Genomic DNA, 9,388 nt, shown 5'->3' with positions numbered 1-9,388 from the left:
AGGACAATGACCCCAAACATACAGCCAAAGCCACAGTGGCTTAAAAACAACAAGGTCAATGTCCTGGAATGGCACAGTCAAAGCCTGGACCTCAATCCAATTGAGAATATGTGGAAAGAGTAGAAAATTGCTGTTCACCAAAGGTCCCCATCCAACTTGATAGGGTTTGAGCAATTCTGCAAAGAATCATTGGCAAGAATTGCAGTGTCCAGATGTGCAAAGCTGGTAGAGACTTATCCACATAGATTCATGACTGTAATTGCTGCAAATGTGTTTCTACCAAATATCGACTGAAGGGGGTTTGTTTTGTATTTGTAATTTAATTTAGAACAATTTGCAGATTATATTTTTCACTTTGACATTATGGACATTTTCTGTGTTGATCAGTGGCAAATACTCCCGATTAAATCCATTCTGATTTCATGTTGTAGCACAATAAAATGTTGAAAAGTCCAAGGGGGTGAATACTTTTGAGAGCCACTGTATGTACATACACACAAACACAATAGGGCTGTTATGTATTGATTTAGAATGCTCACAGAATCTTTATTTTTGAGGTGTCAGGAATATCCTGTCTCATCCCAACACAGTGGCAAAAAGCCAGTTTGGAATGCACTGAACAATTTAGCCTTGCTTTCACTCATCTTTTTAAACCTAACAGTAGATGAAAACATATGAAGCAAGGAATTTGTATAAATTGGTAAGAATACTTTACGAATTTTGTATCCAGTACCCGTAAGTAGCTAATGTGGATATTCCTAGTCAGACAATGCCCTCTGGTGGCTAGTTGATGTATTTTTCTTAATGATTTCTGAGCTAACATCAGCAAAACAAATGAAAGCAATGAAATACAAAATATGGAAATTGGGCTTCAAGGCATTTAATACAGAAAACAGGAGACACTTCTTCACACAGAGAGTCGTCACAATCTGGAACAAACTCCCCAGCGATGTGGTTGAAGCTGAAAACTTGGGAACATTTAAAATCAGACTGGATAGGATCCTTGGATCACTCAGTTATTAATGGACACCAAACGAGCACGATGGGTCAAATGGCCTCCTCTCTTTTGTAAACTTTCTTATGTTCTTATGTTATCAGCACATCCTAATGCAAGAAAATAGGACTATTTGCATTTGAAAATGATAGCTAAAAGACATCTTAATGGATATTTGGTTCCAGAGATAAGTGTGAAATCCATCTTAAGCTGGTTAAAGCCTGATAATCACTTCAATCACACTATACTGTATAAAATATACTGTAAACCAACAATTAAAAGACACACGTCTTAGTTTAGGGTTCTTATTTGTCAATCCATATCAGTTGCTGCTTTTCAAGGCACAGTTTTTCAACTGTAGACAGACGGTAAGGGACAAGAGTCTCAATGAGGGCAGGAGGTTGCATTTTTATGTATGGAAAACCGATCCTCAACACATCATTATTTTGATGTCATCGTAGCTTTAACTGCAGTTACAACCATTTTGTTTTGTTTTTTACCATTTCGAAATCCTATTATTGGTGTTGCAACTGGTTCCCTGTTGCTGCTTTGCCTATACTGTAAACAATAAAGACAATAAATGAGAAAATAATCATAATTTCCATAATGGAAATTGTATACATTACCAAAATTAATCAGAAAGCTGCACAGTCCCACAACCTACGCACTGGTCACTGCTTTAAGGTGCAAGACATTTTTTGCATCTTTATATCCAAAGCAAACCCCTAATAAGGTTTCATTGACAAACTGTATTTTAAAAGTTTCATTTTTACATAAACCTATTGTTGGGATATATACAAAACAAGAAATCATCTGGGGGCACTTTTTTTTGTTTTACTGTTAGCGGATTTGTATTTTTTATTACTCAAATCTAGGTGATCAAGGTTAAATGCATCTTCAGAAAAAATATGACCCCTTTTGGCATTCATCCTTATATTTCAAACATATAAAAAGCAGTTAATCTCAAGTTTTCTTATGAAGAAAATAACAGGGAAGTTTCACCGATTGCTTCATGCTACATTGTTTCAGACCTAAAACCACAAATCCCTTAAAACAAGAGCTCAATCTCATTTTGAACAAATACCAACTTTCATTTCTGCAATCTGCTCACTGTTCACTTCTGGATTGAAACATAAAGCAGTCGATGTGCAGTAATATAAACACCATGAGATTGACTTGGCTTTCACATTGGTGTCAACCATCTCTTCAATCCAACACATACGCAGTCACGGCCTTCTCTGCACTGCAAGTGTGCCTCTCTGTTGTTTGAAGGCTAGTATGAATGTCATCAGGAGGCAGCAGAGACACGCCCCATCTTTCCCAGTGCTGAGAAGCCCTGGCTCATTTGGTCAGGTAAGTGCGGAGCTCTTTGTCCAGGCAGTGTGTGAAACGGTGGTTGAGAAAGAGCAATTGCCCGTGGGGCAGAAGTCTGTGCAGGAGCACCTCGATTCGATCGGACTTCAACAGCACCTGGAAAACAAAATGTATCATCAGTAACAATTACATATGAGACTGGCCAGGCCTGCGCACACTATAGGGCTGCTCTATATCAGAAGAGCCCACTCACAGAATTCCAGTCCACCTAGGATTGACAGTCTCAGCGTTTAACATCCCACTGGCTTTCTAGCAACAGGGAGGTGTTCTGAAACTTTTGACCAGTAGTGTATACCAACCTTTTTTCGAATTTGGTCCTTGAGGGACAGATCATTTTTATCCCACTCATTTTACTGTCTAAATCACTGCCTTTTAAACCTGAGAAAGCTCAGGTTTAAGAGGCAGTGATTTAGACAGACCAGTAAAAGCTGCTGGATTACAGCCCTCAAGAACAACATTTGAAAAGCCCTGCTATACACAATATATAGCAAAATCAAAGAAAACCTACACTTATCCACATGGGGATGCCCTTCTTGTGTATTGGAACCTTTAGCACAGTGTCAGGAAAGGAAATAAGACCCCTAGTGCTTGGCACGGCATTCTCGGCCCAGTACCCACCTCACTGCCAGGCCCCAGCAGGCGCAGGTTCTCTAGGCAGTGTCGTGCCAGGATGCGCAGGGTGCTCTCTGCCAGCAGCAGGTTCTCGTGAGGCTCGCACACCAGTGAGAAGCCCAGCGACTGCACCCCCAGCCACAGCACAGTGCGCTCCCTGGGAAAGGGGTCCCTCGCTGCCAGCCGTAGCACCCCACTGTCCGCTTCCTGCAGCGCCGCCGCCTCCTCCCCCACTGCAGCACCCAGCTCTGGGACCCCCGGCTTTCCAGCTGCCTCCCGGCTAAGGGCACATGCGCTCCTCACTTGCCTGAGAGAGACACAGCCAACATCAGCACCCCTCTGCTCCCTCTCAGACTATGCTGTTTAATTTCATAAAGGCACACTGAGATTGAGAGTCTTAGTGCAATGGCTTAATGATAATATTTGCAGCTATATGGTACAAAGATCAACGACCTATGCAGTGAATGTCATGTGCAAAGCAGCTTCATCTTCTGAATAAAAAAAAACGAAACCGCTGTGAATAGTATCAATGCATATGGACGTCCAGCAAAAGTCTGTGGACACATGCAGTACTTTAACATTCTCCTTGGGAAATGACATATAAACTCATCTAAAATTGTAATGTTGTGCACAAGGGGAGCCTATGTTTGATCTTTATTGCTGCTATTGAACTATGTCCATTTCTCAGTTAAATCATAGATGTCTGATGTCAAGCCATGGATTTATGCATAACTGCTTTTCTTTCAAATACAGTCAGATGCAGGTAAGTCATTTAAAGTCAGTCAGTGTGCTATGAAGCAAACAATTTAAACAATGTCCTATTATGAAACTATGGCAGGCAATAACAAACAAATAACCAAAACCCCACGCAGGACTTGGACTGGTCATTCACGTTTGCTGAAGTTATGCATGTGTGTGTGTGATATTTACGTAAAGCACATGATCAAACGGCAGCCCCAGTCACACCTTGCAACTACTCCCAGCTGCTCCTTCTCCAGCAGCCGTCTTGCTTCCGGCTCCAGGTCCACAGCAGGCTCGGTCCTGCCCAACTCCCCGGCACCAAAAACCTGGGAGTACAGCACCCGACTCACTGTGCCCTGAAGCCCAGCCACTGGGCACAGAGTGTGGATCAGGAAACTGTGCACCATGCCTCCCTCGCCTGAAACATTCACCAAATAAGACAGGAGACACTGAAGCTTTGGGACACATTTACAGAGTGGGTTTCTTTACTATTAGTACTAGTACATTGTATGGCAACAAGGATAAAATATCCACCATTATTTGATGTTGATGTTTGGAATGTGTGCATTGTTGTAGCTACCATCCATGGTTTGTTGAATACATACAGTTCTACAGAACAAAGCTGTTGAATTGATGGGTCTTTCTGGGCAGTAAGGACTAGCTGTGTCTGCGCATGTTCAACAGGAAATCGGATAAACTTGTCCGGCATGTTGAATGGTGAGGACAACAACGACTTCAGTGCACAATGCAGTCATGTGTGTATGGCCGAAAAAACATCTCTGTGGGAAAGCAATTGGTTGGCAGAAGCCTATCGTGTTCAATTTGATACTTTGAATATGACGTTATTCCCGTTTTAACTTCGCTATGCTTTCTTTTAACAAAACCAAGTGTTACTTATTATCATATAAAAACCACCTTGATATTTCAATATACTAAAGAAATGGCTGTGTTTGACCAAATATAAAACCGTGTTGAAAAGAAAGAAACTGACCTGCTTTCCAGAGTGTTGATATTCTGCTGAATTCGCTTTGGGAAACGATGACACTCGCACTGCATTGTGGGAAGTGTAGTCATTCGTCGCCTAAAGATATACGACACACGCCAGAATAAAACTACTATTCCCAGAAAGCAATGGAAGTAATTTATTCCTCGCTTAACGGAAATACATTGTCAGTGAACTCAGTGAAGAGGTAATTTATTATATATCACATGAACATTGTCATTGTATGAGAATATTGCCCAAATTACGTTTAGTTGTTACAGGCTTTTCTTCAACATCAAAGGGCACACACATGCTACAGTAATAAACTGGTTTCAGTTGTATTCTTTATCTGGGGTGTTAATATGAAAAATGACCCTAGAGGGCAGTACAACACTGAGATTCATCATTGTTGTACAATTTATTAAGTGGAAGTTTATTTGCACAAGAATAAGTAATTCATTGTCACCTGATCAGATCTCAGAGGTTAGGAAAACTTGGAACTGGTTATCATCATCAGGGTGGGGAAAATCTGGTTGCTCTAATTATTAGTGGTATTGGTGCATCCACCAGTTGATGGCAATGGTAAGCACTCTCTGGACAGGACAATCTTGGTAAGCTGATAGGCACTGCAGTACTGTGCTGTAGCAGACCCTGAACTAATGTTTTATATGGTGTGTTGACAATAAAGAGCAGTGTCGGTGGTTATACAGCCCTTATTTGAGGTTCTTGTCAGTTTCTTGCCCTAGCCCCACCCTGCCTTTAATTGCTCATGTGGTTCATCTGTTGCATTGGTGGGCAAATAAAAAAAAAAATGACTCATTCCCTCCCAAACATGGCTATATTTGTTTTATATGGCCGTGATTCTGTGGGAGTGCTTTAAGTTCCATTGTTGCAATTAATTGTGTTGCATAATTGTGAGCTGGTGTTGCTTGTCCAGCCCAGCACAGTCAGAAGGCAAAAGAAGATATAACCAGACACCCAATGAAATACATGAACCATAAACTTACTAGCATAAACTAAGCTGGTTTTGTAATTTTAATGAATAGCATGTTTTTTAAATACACTTCTATACCCGCTTAGCTTAATGTGTAGAGGGACTGTGCATCCTGAAAGCCATTCAGTCACCAAAATGAATCAGTGTATATTTGGTCAATGTTTAAAAGTGCCAGATTACATAGCTATCTACAGTGTCGGGACATTGTGTATAAATGACCTCTGTTTAAATGATTAACGTAAGCTGAACCAGTGGAAAAAATACATATGGGAATTTTGGAATCCGTATAAAAGAACATTATTTTCTGATTCTCTTCAGTCTCCTTATGATCCATTCAGCATGCTATTTGCCCTAAATAGTGTATGAGTTTATATGAAGATTATTGTTTTTTATAACTATGAGTGAACTTAATATTCAATAGTCAATTGATGTTTCGTAATGTTATGTAATTAATATTATCTACAGGCTATGAGATTCAGAAGCACATGACTTTATTATTGAAATGCTGTGACTTTTTATCATTCACTTTTTTGTGAGGGAAACATAATGCAATCCCATCTATTTTAATGTACATGTAACATAGAGTAATTGTGTCAGTCGATACAATGTGTATTACACCATTATTGAGGGCATTCAAAATTATGAATTAGAAAAAAAAATAACTCTGTACAAAACACATCATTTTTTCTCTATGAAACGACCCTCATCTCTGTACTTTTCCGATCTTGGCCTTGCAGTGTCTAGTTTTGCTTTATCCAGATTTAAGTGTCCTGCTACAGAGAGTTCACAGTTCATCTAAACAGATTTATACGTTTATATTTGTCTAAATACAATGTTAAAATATAGTCATTATATATTCCTGTCGATGGGGACTATTCATTTGTTAGCCTTCCTGTTTTCTTGTTTGTTCCGTCATGGTTTTTGTTTTCAAAAATGTTTCCTTGCATTACCAGAATCTTACACCATATTAAGATAGATGTAATGTAATTGTTTGTTATTGTTGTGTTTCCCTTTTAGTATTCCGCATATGTTACAGTTGTTCACTCCTAGCTGGCTCACAATGCTTGTGTCATTATTCTTTTTTATGTATTTGTTTACAATAGACTGAGTGTTTATAGATATGCGTTGAAGGGAACAATCTGCCACGTGGTAATGATGCTTTGTAAACTGAATCTGAGATCAGCTGCTGCTGTTGATATTGTTGTTGTGACAGAGAAAGCCCTAGGAAGGGATAATAGATTAGAAATGGCTGTTTTCCTCTGGAATGTGCATCTCCTTCCCTCCCTTCTCCCAACAAATAGAAAATGCTATTTCTCATGTGACCTCAGTCTCCCACCTCCACCTAACAGCCTATAAACCCAAGCAAAAAAAAGAGGTAGAAGAAAATGGTATTTTAGGGGGAAGGTAAGACTGCTGAGCTGTTGATAAGCTATCTGTAGTGTCTGGCATGAGCTGTTTCCCCCCTCTCATCTGTAGTTCACCCCACAATTGTCCCAGCCGAGAAGTGCTCTCTTTACATGTGGAAAATTCCAGCTGTTTTGAAGTCTTCATTTGAAATGCAAAGAAAGCAGAGGCCTACCTTTCTACAGCGCTAATCCTTATCAGACAGCCCGGCATCCTAATTAAATTCTTCCTTTTTTGTCTCTATAAGTCCTGTTAATTAAATGTTTCTGTTTTCACATAGTCTGAGGTAGGCAATGCCGTGTAATGGTTCTGGATGCATTATCTCAGTGAGAACATTGATATTTTTTACCGTCTCTCTCTGTGGATCATTTTATTAAAGGCCACACATAATAACACTTAAAAGAGAATCTCTGTCAGTATTAACCTAACTGAAGTGTTCATTCTGAGTTAAATTCAAATTCTTATATCTGATGCTTGCTGTTATTATATGACCCTAGTCAGATATTCACTCTTCTAAGGCTTGAGTTCCAATGCTGTTGTTACTTGTTTGTTTTTTATATGTTATGCATACTTCTACCACAGCCATTTTCCTAATGATCTCCATGTAACCCTTGGAGATTTTTACTTTTGGAGTAAACATGTAATCTGAATACTTGAGTATAAGACCCTATAAAAATGTACAGTATTTTACATGTTTGTGTCAAGCCATTGCACTAATTCGTTGTTTTTGTTGATATTAAGTTTTTGTGTTCATAACGACCAAAGGAGATTCATTATTATTTATTATGATTGTATATTTTAAGTTAAAGTTAGAATTAACGTGTATATTTAATATACTATATTAGCATCCTTTCTGTAGTATGCATGTCTTAATAACCAAACTGTAAGAGTATACTTTGTCCATCCATCCATCCATTTTCAAAACCGCTTATCCATGTGGGTGAGTATACTTTGTGATACTATAAAACATTTGCTAAACACTGCTGCCACTATAGTGATGCAAAAGAATGGTAGATTTAGCTTACACTTTGTCCGTCTGTTTTGCTTTTCGCTGTACACTCCAAACAAGACCACAGAAGTTGCTTGACATTGAAAAATAAGAGAACAAATCTGTCTTAAAATAAAAACAGCTGGTAACATATACATCGATTTTCTGCTTGGTGTACATCATAGGCATAAATCATGCATTTTTGGGACTTCTTATTTTCATCAGATTAAGCTATATGAGATGTTTTCAATACTGGTAAATTCTACCTAAATACAGAAAGGATACATTTGTTTAAATTCCATTTATAACAATACAATAAATGTTTAAAAATAACAGTTAGTTGTGTACATGACACTGTGTGTGACGAGATTTTTAGGGTGTGAGAAACCCACTTCCTGTTTTTGTTCAGTCCTGACACAGTTTTGTGAGTTCCTTATTCAGTCCCCTTGAGAGCAGTTTGGTTGTTATTCAGTAGTTCAGTAGCCAAATAACTTAATCTGTGATTAATTCCATTTAATTTTTACAGGAGTTTACACATTTTGTCTTAGGGTGGATATGGTGTGCCTGTTTTGCCACAAATCAATGAGTTAATTTGCAACATATCCATGCTGTTTTTTTTTAACTGAATATATGTACTTTTTGTAGTTCTCCAGGACAGACTGATTTCAGGTTTTCAAATCGCAGTTCGGGAAAGAGGTTACACAAGAAAATGTTATTTGAGTCTGTGCACGCTAACATGCATGTCAGAAAGCCTTCCCTTTGCCAGTAAAACTATAACTTTAGGTTTGCAGTAGATTTTACTTTTTCTGGCTTATTACACTTTCAAATATTTTTTTTACAGCAGCTACTCACACACTTCAACAATGTCCTTTGCATTTCAATGAACTTTATTGTTCATGAAATTAATTTGAATGTGTTTTGTGATAGGTACTAAGCAATGCAAGTGAGATTTCCACCTTACACAGCAACAAGCTTGATTATGTGATGAGTGGAAGATTTGAATGTTGTTTTTGATGACTAGATGTTTAAAAAAAAACTGTCTAAAAAGAACCTTGCAGTTGAAAGCCAGTGATATATAATACAGGAGAGGTTAATAATTAATTCTATGTACTCATTTTCTTTTCTTTGAATATTCTACTTACCATTAATAATTTGCTTTAGAGGGTCCTGTCCTATGTTACCTTTTTTGTTTGCTAAATTTGAATGTTAATGTGGTTTGTACAAATTTTAAAAGCAATGTGCAGTTTTGTCCCATAACACGATTTCACAGATATCTCAAGTTTTGAGGGAGCATGCAAT

At 38.4% G+C, this 9,388-nt stretch overlaps 1 protein-coding gene across 1 annotated transcript; it reads right to left on the bottom strand.

The window, feature by feature from the left end:
* Window positions 1-864: 864 nt before the first annotated feature.
* ap5s1 (adaptor related protein complex 5 subunit sigma 1) lies at window positions 865-4,785 on the bottom strand. The gene is made up of 4 exons (XM_066718344.1): window positions 4,713-4,785; window positions 3,947-4,139; window positions 2,987-3,287; window positions 865-2,464 (listed from the first exon to the last, which is right to left on the bottom strand). The coding sequence occupies exons 2-4, from the start codon at window positions 4,126-4,128 to the stop codon at window positions 2,336-2,338; spliced, it is 612 nt and encodes a 203-aa protein (XP_066574441.1). The 5' UTR covers window positions 4,129-4,139; window positions 4,713-4,785; the 3' UTR covers window positions 865-2,335.
* Between the last annotated feature and the right edge of the window lie 4,603 nt (window positions 4,786-9,388).

Source organism: Amia ocellicauda, chromosome 12 (genome assembly GCF_036373705.1).
Source record: "Amia ocellicauda isolate fAmiCal2 chromosome 12, fAmiCal2.hap1, whole genome shotgun sequence".
Classification (NCBI taxonomy): Eukaryota; Metazoa; Chordata; class Actinopteri; order Amiiformes; family Amiidae; genus Amia; species Amia ocellicauda.
This window is presented reverse-complemented; position numbering and strand designations above follow the sequence as displayed.